This window comes from Pongo pygmaeus, chromosome 1 (genome assembly GCF_028885625.2).
Source record: "Pongo pygmaeus isolate AG05252 chromosome 1, NHGRI_mPonPyg2-v2.0_pri, whole genome shotgun sequence".
NCBI lineage: Eukaryota > Metazoa > Chordata > Mammalia > Primates > Hominidae > Pongo > Pongo pygmaeus.
The window spans coordinates 145,727,671-145,748,973 of record NC_072373.2 but is presented as its reverse complement, the minus strand read 5'-3'; the positions used below and the strand labels follow the sequence as shown (position 1 = coordinate 145,748,973).

General features: G+C 38.9%; 1 protein-coding gene across 1 annotated transcript in view; it reads left to right on the top strand.

Moving 5' to 3' along the window:
• Positions 1–21,303, top strand: part of DNASE2B (deoxyribonuclease 2 beta) — a 30,328-nt gene that overhangs the window by 3,241 nt on the left and 5,784 nt on the right. The window contains exons 2-4 of the mRNA XM_054478582.2: positions 10,438–10,776; positions 13,974–14,151; positions 20,499–20,580. Coding sequence (XP_054334557.1) covers positions 10,652–10,776; positions 13,974–14,151; positions 20,499–20,580 — 385 coding nt within the window. The 5' untranslated portion in view covers positions 10,438–10,651. The remainder of the gene's footprint in view (positions 1–10,437; positions 10,777–13,973; positions 14,152–20,498; positions 20,581–21,303) is intronic.

Below are 21,303 nucleotides of genomic sequence, written 5' to 3'. Positions count from 1 at the left end.
TCTCTAATCAGATAAATCAGAAGTAGGTGTCAGAGCCCCACTGTGTAGAATGTAGGAAATGGTGCAGAGATCTCATACAGTAAAATACAAAGGGTGCTCTCTTCTGGAGAGTGGGCAGTTGGCTGAAAGGACAGGCTTTGGGCTCTGCAGTCAGGCAGCCCAGGCGGAATCCTTGTTCTGCCACATATTAGCTCTGAACAGAGGCAAATTTCTCCATCTATAAAATGGAAATAGTAGTAGTGTCCATCTCTAAGGATTGATGTGAGGATGAGAAAAAATATAAAGAACTTAGAAAAGTGTTTTACCAATAATCAGCACTCGATTAATCAGCACTTATTAGCTATAATTATCATGGATAAATACTAATCACTCATCAAATTTTGCATTAAAGGATAAAGTTACTGACAGAGATAAATACCTAGAGTGCACACCAATCGAGAGCTGGAGTGGTCAAATCAAAGGGCTGTTGCTATGAAAAGGCCTACTTCTGCCTGCCTACCCTCAGGTACATTGGCCTTCTTTAAATGTTCATGATTACTGATACTCACCCCTTTGGTTGTCCTTCCTCAGGCTTGTATGGTTTGAGAAGTTATAAAAGTAAGTTGATTTCCTAGAATAATACTCTGGAAAAAATATTAGCAGGAATAATTTCATTCTTTCTTTTTGTTTCTTTGTTTCTTTCCCTTTCTTTCTTTCCTTATTTCTTTCTTTCTTCTTTCTTTCTTTTTTCTTTTTTTTTTTTTTCTTTCTTTCTTTCTGTTTTTTCAGGGTCTTGCTCTGTCACCCAAGCCAGAGTGCAGTAGCATAATCACAGCTCACTGCAGGCTCAACCTCCAGGACTTGAGTGATCCTCTCACATCAGCCTCCCAAGTAGCTGGAACTACAGGTGTACACCACTATATCTGGCTAACTTTTGTAGTTTATTTAGAGGTGGGCTTTCACTATGTTGCTTAGGCTGGTCTCAAACTCCTGGGCTCAAGCGATCCTCCCACCTTGGCCTCCCAAAGTGCTGGAATTATAGGCATAAGCCACCACGCCCAGCCAGGAATAAATCTTTACCTGGCTCTACACAAGAAAAATCCCCTTTTCTACACGTCTTAAAATGTAAAGGGATTACTTGTCTGCAAGTAATGTTGGAGAGAGCTCTCAGGGATTTTAAATGACTCATATATTTTCACTTCTGCAATAAGATAGTAAGTGTTCTCTTATTTTCAGGCCATAATGAAAGTGATATAGATGTCACTACAGGTCTAGGGGTTCTTACCTTAGAGTCTTTTAGCCTCTAGAAGTCTCAGTGGATGGATTTGGGTTGGAACTGTGTACTCCATGAAGTTGTAACTAAAAGTTTATTTGTTTGGGGGAGGGGAGAGGTGAAACTTTCTGGGGAGAGCATTCATAGAATTTCATTAAATTCCAAAAGCCCTCATGACTGATAAAAGTTTAAGAACCATTGCTCTGTGTAATTGGTGTTCAAATTGTTAGGATCACTTTGATCAAACTGACTTTGCCACAGTCTGACAACTAGCCATGAGGCGGCAGGAGGGAGAAGACTTTGTCATTTCAGTGTACAACTGCAATGGAACAGTATTGTAAAGGTGAAGGCTCTAATGTCTGATTGCCTGAGTTTAATTTCTGCCTCCACCACCTGCTAGCTTTATGGCCCTAGGCAAGTTACTTAATTTTTTTTGTTCCCTCCCCTTTGGATCTGTAAAATATGGTAATGACAGCAGCTGTTTCCCACAATTGTCATGAGGTTGAAAGTGACTTGCTCATAGTGTCAGTAAATGTTAGCTCTTATTATTATCTGACCTGCCAATTTGACCAAAAAAAAAAAAAAGGATATTTCAAATCAGTTCCATCAGTAAGTGATAGGGAGACATCCTTGTTTATCTCTTTCTTTTTTTTCATTTTTAGAAACAGGATCTCACTATGTTGCCTGGGCTGGAGCATAGCGGTTATTCACAGGCATGATCCCACTACTGATCAGTACAGGAGTTTCATCTCTTTTTGATAAAGAAGACTGATGATCCCACACAGGTGCACACTATTTTGTGCTACAGATGTACAACTAATAAAACAAATCCTTGCAATACTCATTGTATTTTAAATGAATCCTAGCTGCTTATACACATTGAGGGCAAATCGTTATATAAAGCTAATATTCTTCTCCACCCATGGGCCATACTTTTTAGCTCTGTGCGTATTTATGCATGCTTCCTTTTAATAATAGCACTCACATATTAGTACTTATATGTACCAGGTACCAAATGAATTTCTCCATTTTCTAGTTAAGCACTGAGGCAGAAAGAAGTACATTTCTCTGGCCACACTACCAAGATTTGACTTCAAGTCTCTGTGATTTTAACCACCAACCAACACTCTTACCCTCAGCCGAGAATGCCCTCTCTCCACAGAGCATGGTTCATTCCACATTGGACCTTCTCCATAAAGCTTTCCCAATGCCCCCAAGAGGAAATAACACCTCTTGCCTTTGAACTTCCAGTGCACTTTAGGTGAAGAGTTACTAGCTGCTGAGGTCACTCTTTATTATTCTCATGTGTGTACATGTCTTAGTATTCCCAATATCAATGTCTTGAAGGCAAGATTGAGTCATCTTTATATTTGCCCATAGCACTTGACAGTGCTTTGAAAATTGTCATAAATTATTTGTCCAAGAAACAACCTTCCTCATTTTGCAGATCAGTTCAGAAAATTTAGGTCATTTTTATTTTGGCAGGAAAAACATGTTTTTCAGCTCTAAGTCACTCATCAATGGAGCCTCAGTTTCAAGTTACAGGATGAGGTGGAAGGGTATAAGGAGATTCAGCCTATATCAGTACATATTTTCCTACAAGAACTCTTATAGGGAAAAGAAATAAGGTGGATTTTTGTGGCTTGGGAGCTCAAAATCATTCTCAGAAAATAAAAATCCTTTTGAAACCACCCATGGGCCTCTATATTATTAAATATTAGCAGATGTAGTAATATTATAACACAGTTTCCAACTACCTAAACCTTTGGCACATACTCATTTATTTTTTGCACAGAACTGCCTCATTTTAGAGGCTTCTTTTAGCTATAGTCTTATGTTTTTGATTCTAGCATATCATTCTTCAACATCAAATTTCTCTACTCTGCTGGCAAAGGCAGATATTTAAGGTTATTGTTGTGTTTAATTTTAGCTTTTTCCAATACTTAAATATGAATTTTTATTTGGTGTATGTGTATGTTCACCAAATGTGTGTTTATGTATGTAGTTTTAATTAGAGAAAAATGACTGGAAAAATATTAGGAAAGATAAGGGGAAACTTATAAATGTAAATTTTAAAATGACTAGAATTTTCTCTCAAGTCTTAGAAGAGCTTCTAAAGCATCATCTTTCTTCTATATAATAGAAATACAAAAATACTAGCTATGTAGGACCCATCACATGTAGATAAATATCAATTCAGTTGCAGTGCACCATGATAGAAGGAAAAATTATTCATGGTGACAGCCTCTTTTGTCTTCGGAATGTGGTAGCGAAGTTCTTCCAATTATTTTCCCAGGTTTCTCCTTTGCCTGCTATTTTTTGGGCATTCATGAACAAAAAGACTTCAGAGAAAAATGCTAAGCTAAAATGAGAAAAATGAGCACTCATATGAACAATCTTAATGTCACTTTGGTAGATTTTAACAATACACAATAATGATAAGAACAATAATGGTGGCTAATCTTAGTGACAGCTGGTATCTTTTTGATTGCCTAGGATCTACTAAATGTTGATGGGAAAATATTGATATCCAGTAGGGAATGGCATGTTGCTTTAACCTGCAGAGTGGCCTATTATTGCTATCATGGGGGAAGATATATGTTATGTTCAGAGAGTGACTCTAAAGGGATTTGTCAAGCAGATGTTTCAAGAACAGTATAACAACTCATCTGCATAACTATGGCAGAAACGGTAACCTGTTACCTAATAAAGACTCCATTTACAGGAGTCTTCTTTTCATTCTTTCACCTACTACCAAGAAAGAGAAACTCATCACTAATTGCCAGGAGAAATACTAATTTTCTTGCCAGCCTTCCCACAGCACCAACAGGCTTAGGGCACTGAACCTGGAACAAGGCCCACAGGAGCTTCTAGGATTAGAGGCAGAAGATCCCACAATAAAGAATTGATGGAGACCACCAAAAACACAGCTGAAAGAACATTTTGCTGAAATTCATACATTGAAAGATATCTGTTTCCTAATGTATGTCTTGAAAATAAAATAGCAACAACCATTTATTAAGAGTTTGATATGTCAAGAAATTAGCATATATTATTTCCTCTACTTCTTGACAAGCCCTGTAAAATATGTATTATGATCCAACTTTGACCAAAAAAGACAGTAGGGTTAGGTAATATCCCAAAGTCACATAGTTACTAGGTGGCAGAGACAGGATGAGAGCTCAGCGCATGTGCCCCTAGATGACATGCTCTTTCCCACTACATCATAGGCCCTACACCCACTTTGATGGCTGGCCCCTCCATTCATTAGGGAAAGAAAGGAAGCATTTATTCTGATGCCAGCAAAGCAGGGAATTGGCCATGCTGCTGTAGAAAGTTGCATTTATATACCACTTTACCATTTTTAAAATTTCCACCCTCTGGGATCGATATTACCTTATCTATTCCTCACAAGCACCCTGTGATTTGGTAGAGAGACTCTATTTGAAAATAAACTGGCCCAGAGAGGTCAGGCACGGTGGTTCACTCCTGTAATCCCAGCACTTTTGGAGGCCAAGGGGGGTAGATCACTTGAGGCCAGGAGACCAGCCTGGCCAACATGGCAAAACCCCGTCTCTACTAAAAATACAAAAATCGGCTGGGCATGGTGGCACACACCTGTAGTCCCAACTACTCAGGAGGCTGAGGCAGGAGAATCGCTTGAACCCAGGAGCTGGAGGTTGCAGTGGGCCGAGATTGCGCCACTGCACTCCAGCCTGGCAACAAAACGAGACTGTCTCAAAAAAAAAAAAAAAAAAAAATTAGCCAGATGTAGTGGCGCTCTATAATCCCAGCTACTTGGGAGGCTGAGGCAGGAGAATCACTTGAACCTAGGAGGCGGATGTTGTAGTGAGCCGAGATAGCGCCATTGCTCTCCAGCCTGGCCCAACAGAGAGAGACTCTATCTCCAAAAAAAAAAAAAAAAAAAAGAAACAAACAAACAAACTAGCCCAGAGATGTTAAGTGAGCTACCCAAAGTCACACAGATGACAGGCAGACTGATATAGTGGAAAAAGTCCTGCTGAGATGGAAAAGACACTATGCTAGGCAGAACTTACCCCACACCAAGAGCTACCCCTGCACAAACCATCCCTTTTTCTAGCACTTCAGTCATTTTTCTTTTTTTAATTACAGAGGATCCTGAACTCAGATGAATTCTGTGTTTATGGTGGGAAGGTTTAAGCTGTGAAACAGGAGGAAAATCTTAGGGTGGTTGCCCCTTCGGCTTTATGCCTTCAACAACATGGCACTCATTTGAATGGAACACAGACTTTTATCTGATAAAGAGCATTGAAAACGCAAATAACATGGGCTTGAGGTCATTTAAAACCTCACCAAAGGACTGATTCCAGTCTATCTGCAAGGAAAAGAAAGTTACTTTGTCATGGAAGAAAAGGAAACAAGTGAGAAGGAACCAGCATTTATGAGAGTCAGTTATGTGACAGGGACTGTGCACATAGCATCTCACTGAATCCTGAGAGCACTCTATGAAGATAGAAATCATAAGCCCCACCCTTAGAAAAGGAAGCTGAAGCTCAGCGTGGTTGATCATTTGATGGAAACCACATGGCGAGTGAGAGGCAGCCATGGATCCCGGGTCTGGCTGATTCTTCTTACTATGCTTAGCTGCCTCTCTGACTTATAAACATTGTATTAAAATTCTTTCTAAAGGGATTTTTACCTACTATATACCCACTTTTATATATCTTCTGATTAAATTCATTCTAAGTTCCATATAACCCCAAAATAGATGTCTCTGAAAACTTTTTCATGTTTTTTTCCCCTGACTCAATCACAGCAGGATCTGAAAACTTTTTCATTCAATCAATATACTCACTCGTATTTATTTAGCTCCTTCTAGGTGACAAGCACTGTGGTATGTGCTGGAGATGCAACAGTAAACAAGCCAGGCACTGTTTTGCCTTCATAGACTAGAACAAACTTCTTCTGTAAAGAATCAGAAGTTAATTTGTATGCTTTTTAGGCTGTGGGGTCTCTGTTGCAACTAAACTCTGCCATTGTAGCATAAAAGCATCTATAAGTAATACATAAATGAATGGGTGTGGACGTATTCCAATAAAACTTTACAAAAATAGGCACAGGTGTTTTCTGACCCCTGCTCTCTAGAGGAAGACTCAGAAAGGTAAGCAAGTTATTAGCAATACATTGTGATAATTACTCTAATTGAGAAAATAGTGAGATCTGGGAATATATTGCAGGGACACCTAAGTCAGATTGGGAGAGATCAAGGATGGCTTCCAGGAAGAATTGGCATCCTCAAAGCAACCTGAAGGATGAGTAGGAATTAACCAAACATAATTTTCTGGTCCTCTTCCACTTATTGTATTTATGTTTTCCTTTAACTGCATTTCTTAGTAACAATTCTTTTAATCTTCAAATTCTTTAATCTATAAATACTTGAATCATTTGCTTGTCTCATTCCTTTTCATCAAAATAATTCAAGTCCTCTCCCCATCCTCACACAACAAGTACATCAACTTTTTCCTTCAGTATGTCAACTTCTAGATTTTACTCAATCCATCAACAGACTTGTAAAAATCTGAACAAAAATAAGCTGAACTTTAACAGATAAGTTTTATGGTGTGTAAATAATACTTCAAAAAGCTATTGGAAATAAATAAATAAAGCCAGCATCCTGACTCCCAGGAGTCCTCAAAGGACAACTGAACTTTGATGAAGCCAGTAGAGACCAGGTTCTTGAGAAACCCAACTTTATCTCAATCCCAAAAAATCCTCACAGAATGTGAACTCATAGCCAAAAATCAAAAGTACATACAACAGCAAGGTATTACAAGAAAGAGCTTCAGAAATAACAAATAGCAAAGTCTGACCTGCAAAGACTTCAGGTATTTGAATAAGATACAAAAATATAAAATAATATATTTAATATTTTTGCAGAAATAAAAGAAAAGATTGGGTATATGAGCAAGAAATGCATTAATAAGTGGATTAAGAAACACATTAAACATAACTCAAAAAAGAATTAAAATATATGTAAGTATAGTTTGTCAATGTACAAATAAAAAATAAAGATTTTTCAAGAAAATATTTTTTAAAAGAATTAGTTATTTGGAAGAGATAGATTAGGTAACAGATTAATGCTGCCAAAGAGAGAATTAGAGAACTGGAAGACAGATCTAAATAAATAATCATAAGGATTAATGCAGACATACAAGGAGCTAGAATATATGAACAACACATAAAATGTACTAGAAAGATATAATAAAGAGAATGTGGAAGAGGCACTATTTGAAGAGCTCAAGACTGAGATTTTCCAGAATAATTGGGTGACTACAAAACTTCAATCATGAAATTAAAAGCCCATTACCTAAAAAGAATTCTTACTTGTACACTATATAGTACTTGGCCAAGTTACAATGAAGGCATTTTCTACTGTTTTTAGAGGCAATCAGGTTATGAAGGAACTATGGCACTTACATAACATTATACTTCTTGGGCTTCAAAAGCAGATAATATTATGAAAAACATTCTGCACAGTTTGCATTTTCCTCACTCACCAAATTCATAGGTTTTTTTCCAAATTACTTTGCTGTTTTTAGTAAAAACTGAAACAGACTGGACTCTAGGTTTTAGGTAATGTTGAAATCCCTGGAGATCTTCAGTGTCTGGTACAGTATTAGACACAGTAGTGATTGCATAAGAAAGGTTGTTGACTGACAACCAGCATGATCAGGTTAGCAATAATGGGAGATAAGGAAGTTTATGGAAAGTGACATCTGAAAGAAACCAACCTAACAGTGTCTTTCCAGACCTTGAAATAAAATTGGATTTAGCAAATATCATTCTAATACAGATGTCCCCAACCACCTTACAGGAAAAGCTCAGGTTGTAGTAAGAATAATCTTAGCTAACATTTATGAATCATTTACTGTTACCGGCACTGTGCTAAGTGTGTAATAAGGAGAAGAAAATAGGAATAATTTTAAATCCTACTCAACAAACTGTCTTTAGCCCTACATAACTGAAAACAATTTGCTTACATTCTCTAAATGCATCAGTGAATCCTACTGGTATGTTTCTGTTATTAGTTGTAATACCAAAAAGTCTCACAGATAAATAAATAAGTAAATAAATAAAATTATTTTGGCCGGGTGCAGTGGCTCACACCAGTAATCCCAGCACTTTGGGAAGCTGAGGCGGGTAGATCATCTGAGGTCAGGAATTTGAGACCAGCCTGGCCAATGGTAAAACCCCATCTCTACTAAAAATACAAAAATTAGCCGGGCATGGTGGTGGGCACCTGTAATCCCAGCTACCCAGGAGGCTGAGGTGGGAGAATCACTTGAACATGGGAGGTGGAGGTTGCAGTGAGCTGAGATTGCACCACTGCACTCCAGCCTGGGCGACACAGCAAGACTCTGTTTTTACTTTAACAGAGAAGAGTAATCTCTCTCTCTCTCTCTCTCTCTCTCTCTCTCAGTATGCATACATACATACATATATATATATCTATATTTGAGACACTCTCACTCTGTCGCCCAGGCTGGAGTGCAGTGGTACCATCGTGGCTCACTGCAGCCTCGACTTCCTGGGCTCAAGCAATCCTCCCACCTCAGCCTCCTGAACAGCTGGGACTACAAGCATGTGCCACCATGCCCAGCTAATTTTTTTTTTTTATTGTTTGTAGAGATACGTTCTTGCTATGTTGCCCAGGCTGGTCTTGAACTCCTGGGCTCAAGCAATCCTCCTGCCTTAGCCTCCCAAAGTTTTGGGATTACAGGCATAAGCCACTGAGTCCAGGTGATAATTTTTAAGAAAATTTTTAAAAATTGACAAAAAGGTTGGGGTTGTTGAAATCCTTTTTTCTGAACACAAGAAGAAAATATATAAAACAAAATGAGAACAGGCACAGTGGTTCATGCCTGTAATCCCAGCACTTTGGGAGGCCAAGGTGGATGGATTCCCAGGCCGAGGTGGGTACACTCCAGACTGGGCAACAAAAGCAAAACTTCATCTCAAAATAATAATAATAATAATACCCGTGGAGGAATGGGTAAGAAAAAATATTTCTTCATTTAACCTGCAGAAAGCTGTGAATCTACCAAATACAGCATAGTCTTGGCCTCAGGGCAGTGAGTTTCAAACTTTAGGGTACACCAACATCACCAATAAGCTTATTAAAAATATAGATTCTTGAGCCCAACTGGAAGAATTCTGATGTAGCAGGTTTGGAATAAGTCCTAGAATTCTGCCTTTTTTGCAGGCACGACAGGTAATTGGGCAGGTGGTACAGAGTCCTCCTCCCAAAACTCTGTCTTAGGATAGAGACACAAGCCTTCCCCTTTTCTATGAATCCTGAGAACTGTGAACAGTTCTAGTGCAGCCACAGCAGTAATCTGATTTACATGGGTTCAGTTCGGTCTGGATCCTCTGATCTGGAACTATTATAGTTATCATTGTGATTATCAGAGAAACAGATTAGGGGCAGCATTATTTCCAGGCATGATGTAAACTGCTATTTATTATAATGGCAGGTTTAATAATTGATGCAAAAGTATGCATTCAAGAAATTATTTTCGTAAGTCTATCTACTCCTTCCCTCATTCACAAAGAAATTGGCCTCACCTTTTTATAGTTGTTACGGTAGTGGGCCATTTTCTTTTGGTTTTCTACTTCAGATTCAGCTTTGAGAATGAGAAAGCATAGTTTGGGCAAAATAGATGTTTGTAACATTTTTTATTAACCTGAAGAGTGGGTGCTCAATATGTTTACCTATTGCATAGCAGCCAACTGGACACCAAAGCCTCTTTGAAGTGAAGCACCACATTGGGTGGCTAAAACCAGGAAGATGGAGAGAATATGTAAACATCTTTGGTAAAATACAGTTAAATTTACTGTTACTTTGAAGTAACCCTTTGAAGTATCCCTTAGCAACTGGTTCCTTAAGACAGAGATTATTATAAGTGACAGATCCTAATTATTACTAAGACATAAGGTTTTATCATTTCTGTTTAATGTACGAACCACCTGCATTTGCTCTCATTCATTGAGTCAAACAGGAGAAGACCTGAAATATATTTAACATCTACTTATTAAAATGAAGTTCCCCTGCCCACTGAATTTTATACAACAATATTCACTCCCAAGAGTTAACTATGTTTCCCTTTTTTTCTGCAAAACTTTTTGATGACTTTGCAAACCAGTCAACAATTCAGCACAGAGGCATCCAGAGTCACGCTGGCATGTTGTGACAGAATCGCACAATTACATGGGATCCATCCCGTTCTGAAAATGCCCCGAACAGCGAACAGAACAGGTAAATGGAATCAAACGTCAGAGCCAGCACAGCCTGAGAGCTTCTTGAAACTCAGACTCCACAATCTATGGGGGAAAGTGTCCTGCTGTGGCATGAAATAAATGAAACAGAAAATGATGGCAAGACTGCTAAGAACATCCTTTGCTTTGCTCTTCCTTGGCCTCTTTGGGGTGCTGGAGGCAGCAACAATTTCATGCAGAAATGAAGAAGGGAAAGCTGTGGACTGGTAGGTAAATGAAATGGAAGGACTGCTGCATGCAAACAGCCTCAGTATGGGAGTTGGCCTGGCTCACTGTGAAGTTCCTAAGGGGAATGTCCATTCTCTTTCCTCCCTTTACAAATAAAGGAAGTTAAAGTGTGCAAATCGGCCAAACTCCCAGGCAGGGGTAGGCTTCTGAGTGAGGGAGTTTCCCCCTGAAAAAGAGCTGAGCAGCCCCTCTTGGGCCTGATTCACTGTTCTTGGCGGGGCAAGGCTGGTAGCCGCGGAAGTGGGATTGAGCTGACAGCTTCTGTCAGCTGGCAATTTCTTTTAATTGCATCATGGCTTTTCCTAACAGAACACTTCCAACATCCTTTTAAAGACTGACAGAGTAAAGAAGGCAGATTATTTTTTTTCTGAAAATGGAGCATGTGCTGCTCCTTATGAGAAAGAGAAGGGGGACCTGGTCACACACAGCACTGTTTGCCTAACCTCAGTTTGTTTGGAAGCAGAGGCAGCTGTTGCCATGAGTGGTAGGTAGGTCACTGGCCTGTTGTACAGTGTTAAAGACATTAAATGCTGTGTTGCATTATAGTCATGGGTTCTCCTAAAGCTTTAATTACTTTTTCACTCTTTAATTCGGATATTTAGGTTTGCCATAATGGTTGGTGTCAAGCTTTTTGTGTAAACTTCAGGCTAGAGAACACAGATATACTCAAGGCAGTAGTCAGTCTTCCATCAGTTACTGAGCTCAACAGAGGTCTGTGTGGAGTTTTGAAAATATAAATATGAACGAAATATGGTTCCTACCCTCAAGGACCTCACAGTTATGTGGTAAGGGCATAGGTGGAACACTGGGGAATAGAGAGCCCAGAAAGCTTCTCTGAGGATGTAGTTTTTGAGCTAAGTTTTAAGAACAATTAGGAAGTAGCTGGAAAAAGAAGGGATGTGCAAGGGCATCTCAGGCCAATGAAGGAGCAATGAGGAGGTAGAGAGGCAAGAAGCAACGTGGAAATTTGGGAGTTGCAAAGTAGTTTGGTATTGCTGGAACTTCAGGAGAATACAGGAAGATGACCGGAGGTGAGGTTAGACAGGTGGGGACAGCCAGGGGGTCTGTGTGCTGAGCTGCAAGGTTTGAACTTGACATTGAAAGGGAGCTACTGGAGGACTTCAAGCAGGGGTGGGAATGGTCAGATTTGCACTTTAGGAAACCCATTGGCAGTACTATGAGGGCTGATGGATGGGGAGCAGCCTAGAATCACAGAGACCAGGAGCACTTTTGCAGCATTACAAATGAGAAGAGGTGTGGGCCCAAGTTAAAGAAGCGGTCATGGAAATAGAAAGAAGGACATGCTGAAAAGACTTGGTGATGGATGGGCTGCAGCCAGTAGGAGAAAGGGAGATGTTAAGAAATAATTTTAGGTTGGCCAGGCACAGTGGCTCACGCCTGTGATCCCAGCACTTTAGGAGGCCGAGGCAGACAGATCACCTGAGGTCAGGAGTTCAAGACCAGACTGACCAACATGGAGAAACTCCATCTTTACTAAAAATACAAAATTAGCCAGGCATGGTGATGCATGCCTGTAATCCCAGCTACTCAGGAGGCTAAGGCAGGAGAATTGCTTGAACCCAGGAGGCAGAGGTTGCGGTGAACCAAGATCATGCCATTGCACTCCAGCCTGAACAACAAGAGTGAGACTCTGTCACAAAAAAAAAGAAAGAAAGAAAAAGAAATAATTTTAGGTTTCTGCTTCTGTGACTGCATGAATATGTTCCTAATAGCGTGGGATGAGCAGATTTGGAGCAAAATATTATCAACTTGGTTTCAAAAATACAGAGTTGGGGGTTAATGGGACATCTTTGAGTTTAGGTTTCTCTGGACCTCAGCAGAAAGGTCTAGGCTAGAAACAGATTGAGGACTCTTGAGTACATAATTAGAGACAGTCACCCAGGAAAAATGTTTAAAAGTACTAGCTCTCAACTGGTGTGCCACGGCACACTGATAGTTCACAAACCCTTTACTGGTGGGCCACCAAATTGTGATTGATATAGAAAATCATTTTTGCCACAAGTGAATGGACATATTACTTAGCAATGTCTGTTAGAGAGAATATAAACAACTTGTTGCCAAGCTGCTAACATTTATTGAGAAAGTTAAGGAAAGAGACCATCAAGTCAGCCCCAAAGAATAATTTCATGTTTCCTGCCACATGTGAGGAACTGACCCTGTAAGAAAGCATAAGCAGGGCAGGAAAGAGTTCACTTAAATTAAGTATAAGACCGAAGGGGACCAAGTGAAGAGTGTGCAGCTTTTATGGGTTTGTGACACTGTTGTATGGTAATAGTGTATATATTATAATGTTTGGTGCACTGTGAGTGTTTAGGGGTTAATGGTGGGGTTCATGCTATTAGAAAGTATTTGGCTAGATCAGTGGTTCTCAACTGAGGGTAATTTTGCCCTCAGAGGATTTTTGATAATGTCTGGATGCAATTTTGATTGTCACAACTTGGCAGTGCTACTGGCATCTAATAGATAGAGGGCAGGGATCTTACAATGCACAGGACAGCTCCCACAACAAAGAATGATCTGGCCGAAAATGTGAATAGAGCACATTGAGAAACCCTGAGCTAGGTAATCCAATAATGCCTTAATGCTGTCTTGGCTGAGCTACCTCTCCTCCCTGTGAGATATCCAAGGGAGATATACAAACGGAAAACAATAGTAAAGGAAGGAAAGGGCCTACTTAATTACTTGGTTTTAGCCCTGAATCATCAAGGCAGAGTATTCTGATAAACTGAGCTGAGGAATGCAGCTTAGGACAAGGGCTCAAAGTACCTTCCACCTCTCCTGAAGCCCAGACCCAAATCTCATACCCAGTCAGCCAACTGCATGGTCTGGGCCTTGGCCTTCTCTCCACTGTAGCCACATGGATCATGGAAGCAACAGAAAGAGCCACTCTCAATGTATATGGACTTCCACTTCAGGGACTCCACCCACCAGTATAACCAAGGTCTTAGAACATATCCAATCAGATTTTTATTTTCTTCTCTGGGGAGGAGCAAAGATAAGAGTGAAGAAAGAGGCAGAGAGCTTGAGCAAATCCTTTTCCTTAGAGGCCTTCCACGAAACATAAGTGAGAGATATATTAAAGTGGGTAACACAGTTATTGCCGCAGGAAAACAGTCAATAAATGTTAGTAATTCATAATCATTTTGTCTGTTAGGTTTACTTTTTATAAGTTACCTAAAAGACAGAACAAGGAAAGCGGAGAGACTGGGTTAGAGTACCTGTACCTAGACTCTACAACTAGAAGCTGGAGGAAGAGTGAGCAACTAATGAATACCACCAAGAGTGTTTTGGGAAGGACATTACAGCAACTATATGAAGCATATGCCTCTAAGGTATGTTATATAGTTAATTGTTCACTTGAATAATATTAAATGCATAAAACTGAATCCAAAGCCTTCACCAGAGTTTTCTGTTCACCCACCCAATCCCCAATCCTAGCACCTTGAAGTAAGTTAGCTCAGAACCAGCTCAAGACAACTATCTGAGCCAATCTGACTAAGACCTGAGGAAACATGTCATCATACTCTACAGCAATGCCAAATTTACTTGGCACCATGTCCAGTGGTGTCACTAGGCAAGGTGTGAATTAATTGTATATTGAATTCTGCCAAAATGTCTGTCAGTTTGCTTATTCATCTAATAGAAATAGGGAGAGGAGCCTCTGCTGTTACAGGGCAATACAGATCTGTGATTAACATGCTATGAGTTATGGATTGTTTATATCATGGTGTTGATCAGTGGTGGTGAGCTCAGTAAAGGGTTCTACTTGATCTTCCTTTTAGTTAATTGTTTTCAAAATGATATGTTGAAAATTAGGACTCTAGTTCAAGGCCCTAGAACTAACTTGCCTGGATGGAGATTATCCCTGCTATATCTGGACTTTATCAGGCAATGAGCTAATCAGCCAAAGAGACACAGGTAAGTAGGCCTGCTGGCTTATTATGGGCATGCTCCCAATATTCCAGGCACCATCTGTTGCTTAGTTTCAAGATACTGCTTTCCAACCAGGGGTGGCAAGTAAAATCAAGCCATGATTAACATCCAGTTATACTCACGTATGCATTTCCTAACAATAACTTATAGACAAGTAAATATATAACATGACTCTGTTCCTATAATATGCTGGACTGTATGCTGGGCCTTTACATATGTCAAGTAATTTAATGCCCACAACAATACTGTTTTAGCCTCTGGCACTGCACATGTGTATCTGAGTATTTACTCAAAATACACACGGAACTATCATGGTGTGTGGTAATATTCATGTTATTTACCTGCCATTAAGACTAGCCTTCAGAGGCAAGCTATAAAGTTAAAGCTTATCTGTAGGCTATTTGAGAACATGTGACGTGCCAAGCACTTTTCTAGATGCTTTTCAAAATTATTTGTCTCAACAAACCTGCTTTGAATAAAAAGACGACAGCTGACCCTTGAACCTTGCTGGGGTAGAGGTGCCGGCCCTCATGCAGTCAAAAATTTATGTATGTATAACTTTTGACTTCCTAAAAATGTATCTACTAACAGCCTACTGTTTCACTGGATGCCTTACTGATAACATCAATAGTCAAATAACATGTATTTTTTATGTTATATATCTTATATACTATATTCTTACAATAAAGTAAGCTAGAGAAAGGAAAATATTATTAAGAAAATCATTAAGGAAGAGAGAATATATTCACTCTTCATTAAGTGGAAATGGATAATCATAAGTGTCTTCATCCTTGTCATCTTCCTGTTGAGTCGGCTGAGCAGAAGGAAGAAGGGGAAGGGCTGGTCTTGCTATCTCGGGGGTGGCAGAGATGGGAGAGGTGGGGAAGGTGGAAGGGGAAGCAAGACAGGCAGGCATACTCAGTGTAACTTTCACATGAAAATACATAATGAATTCTATCTATTTGCTTTTTCATTTCTCCAAAAATGTTTCTATACAGTAGTAATCCTTTTTTCACCATTTGCTTTAGTTTCAGTGCCCGTATCACAGAAGGGTTCATGTTGTAAAAGAAGTTAAAAGCAATCTTTTTATTTTTTTCTTTTGAGACAGGATCTCATTCAACACCCAGGCTGCAGTGCAGTGGCACCATAAGAGCTATCTGTTGCCTCAACCTCCCAGGCTCAGGTGGCCCTCCCACCTCAGCCTCTGGAGTAGCTGGGACTACAGGCATGCACCACCATGCCTGGCTTATTTTTTTTTTTTTTTTTTTTTGGCGGAGGGGGCAGGTAAAGATAGGGTTTCACGATGTTACCCAGGCTGGTCTCGAACTCCTGGACTCAAGCAATCCACCCATATTGGCCTCTGAAGTGCTGGGATTATACACATGAGACACTGCACCCAGCCTAAAAGCAGTCTTGAATGATCAGAATGCTTCTACCAGATTGTCTAATATTGATTTGTGTTCTTGCACACCTCTTCTAGGTCTTCTTGCTCATCATCTGGCTCTGGTTCCAATAAGTTATGTTCTGTTAACTTCTCTAGTGTGGTGTCTATTAGCTTTTGAATTTCTCCAAGAATCATACTTGAAACCCATCACCCCCAACCTTTCTTGCCATATCCACAATCTCTTTCATGACTTTCTTGATTGATTCTGTCATAAATCCTGTGAAGTCATGCTCAACATCTGAACACAGTTCTTTCCAGCAGGAATGTATTGTTTTGGGCTTGATGGCTTTCATGGCTTTTCCTATAACAGAAATGGCATCTTCAACGCTGTAATCCTTTCATGTGTTCTATCATGTGTTCCATAGCACTGACAATCCTTTCCAGAGAGCACCATATGTAATGAGCCTTAAAGGTTCTTATGAACCTGATTTAGAGGCTAAATCAGAGACATTATGTTTGGGGGCAGGTGGACAACTTTGACACCTTTGGTGTTGAACTCATGGGATTTTTAGTGCCCAGTGGCACTATCCAATACCAAAAGAACTTTAAGAGGCAGTTCCTTACTGGCAAGGTACCTTCTGACTTTAGACCCAAAGCATCACTGGAACCAATTCAGAAAAAGGGTTCTTGTTGCCCAGGCCTTCTTATTGTACAACTGGCAGCTGGTATGTATCTTTTCCCTTCAAGCCTCAAGAGTTAGCAGCTTTATAGATAGGTGTAGTCCTGATTATCAACCCAACTGCATTTGCACAAAACAGTAGAGTTAGTCTGTCCCTTCCTGCCTTAAATCCTGATGCTTGCTTCTCTTCCTTACCAATAAATGTCTTTTGTGGCACTTTTTTCCAGAATAAGGAATTTTCATCTGCATTAAAAACCTGCTCAGGAAGAAATTCTTTCCCCTCAATGATTTTCTTGATGGCATCTGGGAATTCATCTGCTGCCTCTTGGTCAGCAAAAGCTGCTTCTCCTGTTATTTTAATTTTTTTTTTTTTTTCTAGGCCAAACCTCTTTCTAAAATTGTCAAACCATCCTTTGCTGGTATTAAATTCTCCAGCTTTAGATGATCTACCTTCCTTCTGCTTTGTCATATACTGACTTCACTTTTTCTCAAATCATATTAGAGTCTATGGTATTCCTTTCTTATCGCAATCTTGCACCCATATAAAAGCTGCATTTTAATTTTAAGTATAAGATATAAAAGTATTTTGTAAAAAGTGCAAGGTTTTCATGCCTACTGGCATAGCTGCAGTGAGGGCTTCACAAATTTCCTTTTCTCTTTTCACAATGGCTCTTATGCTGGATTCACTTATCTTGAAATGGCAGGCAACTGAAGCTGCAGACCTCAATCTGCAGTACATATCAAGCAATTCAACATCTTCTTATAATGTCATGACTTGTCTTTGCTTTTTAGAAGCATTTCCAGCATCAGCAGTGGCACTCAGTATAGGTCCTACGGTTTTACTCAAGGTTTCTGATATTGCCCCAAACATGATGAAAAATACGCAAGAGCTGTGAGAGATCACTTTTGACTACAGTATGCAATTTACTGGAGAGAACTGCTCACGTGGAGGTTGTTAGTGTCATGTGGCATTTTCAGCAGATATTCACAAGACTTGAGCTCACCTCAATGGTGACAAGAGGTGGCTATCAAATTATTACAGTAGTACAGTATTACTACAGTTAATTTAATGCAGTTATGACTTAATACTGCATATTTATGTTTGTTTATATTTCTTGACTGTGAACGGCACCATGTTTGGTCTATGTTTGTATATGTAAATTTTGATGAATTTTAACTTTTTATAATAGATTTGTGCATAGTTTAGGGCAGCAAATGATAAAATAGACTAGTATCTACATATATTGTATGCATTCATGACGTATCTAACTTTTTCTTAATTTTTAAAAATATTTCTAGGCTATGTGGTTCATCTGTGAGGTTTTTTTTCAAATTGTCAAAAATCTCCCCCTAAATTTTCCAATATATGTTTTTAAAAGCCTGCATACATATAGACCCATGCAGTTCAAACCCAAGGGCCAACCGTATTACATAAAATGAAAACGCCTGCAGCTGCTTCTGCTTTCCAGGTTGGGGATGGGGACCAGGAGCATATCTATTAGTGGGAAAATAATGCCTACATTGTTCTTTCCACATCAATGAGACTGCTAGGGGAGGAAGAAGGAAAGAGCAACATTGTAAAGCCTCTATCATTTGCCTTAGTTGGAGTAGATAGGCCTTCACTTGGCGGAATACAATAATGATCTTTGAAGGTGCAAAGGTAGCCCCATACCCTAGCAGGGAGACACAGTCAAACTGCTCTGCTAAACAAAAAAGGGACAGAAGGAAGCCAGGGATTAAAAAGCATAAGAAACATGGAGAGAGACTGGGGTAAGGCCTTATGGTGATGTAAAACCATTCAATATTTCTTACCTTTAGTAAAACCTGCCACATGCAATGTCTTGAGTGATTGGTTCTGGGGGGAAAATGACAGGAAAGGGACTGATTTCCATGCCTGATTGGCATAGAGCCAAAAGAAGAGAGCAACAGCAGTTGGTGATATCCAGGTATGACTCAGTGTTCTTTGGAAGCTGGAATTATGTGCCAGAAGTGACTGTGAGAATATTACTCCTCCACTCCCTGACCTGGAATTGAACCTCCGACAGAGAGTCAAATGCAAGATTAGACCGACTGATTTAAATCTCAAATGTGAAGGTGACCAAGGCCAATAGCTGGGTTACATTTGGAATTGTTTCCCTTCTCTTGCCTTTACAAATAAGAATCTTCCATGCACCTTCATAAACATTTATCAAACTATATTGCCTGCACTTGTCTGACTATATTTTCTGCTAGACAGGGGGGCAGAGACTGTACACCTCTTGTTCAACACTCAATAGTCAAAACAATACTGAATATATGTGTTACAGGAATAAAGCTATTTAAAGGCACATGCCTACATCTACCTACTCTTAAGTCCATGATCTTTTCCCTTTATCAACAGCCTCTCTTCCAACTAAGGCTACAATCCACTTAACCTCAGCTGGCAGTTACACTCAGTTAGAATAATAAACTTCATTTATCATAAAAAATAAATTCCTCACTGGATCATCCCAGAATTCCTCCATGTTGTACCCCAAAGGCACACAAATGGCCTCCTTACCACATTCAGTGCAAGTTCATAGAGTAACTAACTCTTCAGAGTTCTCCAGATGATGATATGAATGCCATTCAGTAGCTACGATCAATTATGGAAAATGAAGGTAAGAAAACAGCTTACTTTTCAGGGCATTCCTAAGCACAGTAGACAAGAATGCTACAACAGACCATGTTGTGCATTTAAAAAAAATTTTATTACAGCATATAATTAAGTAACTATGAGAGGCTTCTTTATTGACTTTGTTTTCTAAGAAAAAAGCAAGGGCCTTTTTTAAGGACATAGGTTATCCATTCCTGCTTTTAATTATGTCACTCAGATTTTTTTAATATTGACATTATTGGCTTCAATAAAAGTTGTATCATCACACAAATTAAATGGAACCACCTAGAACAAATATTAGCAACTTTCTAAAACATGAAAAATAGATACTATCGAAATAATAGCTTTATTTTGGCTCTAAGATTTGGCTGTTTGAAAATTGACTCATATTTGGCCTTACCAGAGGAAATCCAATATCACACAGTAAATTTCACCACTTTTTTTAAGCAGGAAAATATCAAGTTGGAAAGGTGAAGTGACACTGAAAAATGGATTGCAGAAAAATCCTCTCATAATGGGAGGAAGGGAGAGCAGATAATGAGGAATCCTGATTAAACACAACGCTACTACCCAGCAGTGAAGTGAAGCACAAAGTGGGCAGAGAACATCAGATCCTGACAGCCAGTTCTGCACTGTGCCTATAATATCAATGGAAAAAACCTCAGATGTAATCCTTGGTTGGTTGTTCCTACTTCATTTCCTGAACAAATAATTCAGTACTCCTTTATTATACACTGGTTGCTTAATCAGAAACTTGGTTCCAAAACAACCAAGAGAAATAGGAACATTGCCCTCACACACAGATCACAATGCATAGGGCTCCTGTCACTTGAGTAAAAATCATGCATAGTTAAAAATGGACTTCCTTTCCCCTGTCTTACTTGTCACAGGCTTCATATTGATGGGGAAGCTGCCTATTAGGGGAATAGATGACTTCTCATGTGTATTAATGAAAGCAATGTATTGCAGGCTGGGTAGCTGGTAGAAATGTTGTGGGAGTTTGTAAGTGGAAGATTTACGCCATTATAACCCTAATATATTCCTGCAGAGTAACAACACAGCCTATCTAATATACAACGATGGAGTCCCTAAATCTGTGAATTACAGCAGAAAGTATGGACATACCAAAGGTATGACAAAGATTCTTGGTTTCTCTTTCCTATTGGAAATCAACATTTTCTTAAATATTTCATCTTGAATATCCTTATATTCCATACTAAATAGATAGCCTTTCTTCTTAAGAGTTTATTTGAGTTATTGAAATGTATGACTTCTATATCACTGGTTATAATTATATGATTTGACTTGGCAATCTCATTTTTAGAAATCCCATTTTATTTCTTAACATATTTTAAAATATTTGCTTTGCAGCAGCAGGAATCCAGGTACTGATACTGAGGGCACACACACACACCAGCAATTTTTTATATATATATATATATATATATATATGCATATGAATATGTATATATGTATATGTGCATGTAGTATATATGTACAAACACATTTTAGTCAGATTTATTGAAGTATAATTTATAGAGAGTAAAATGAGCTCTTCTTAACATACAGTTCCCTTGGAAATATACATTTTTGAAAAAGCATTTTAAATACTTTTTATATTAATTTTTATCATGTTATTTACATTATCACATATAGTAATTTTTATTATACTTTCACAATTTTTTTATTTCTAAACTTTGCATATGTGTTTGTGAACTATAGAAAAATTCAAAATACAAGTAAACAAAAAAATCTATAATCCTAATGCCCATTAGATAAACCATATTTAATCCTTTCTACTTTTTCTAAAATACATATTTTAAAACATTTTTACAAAACTACTGTAATGACTA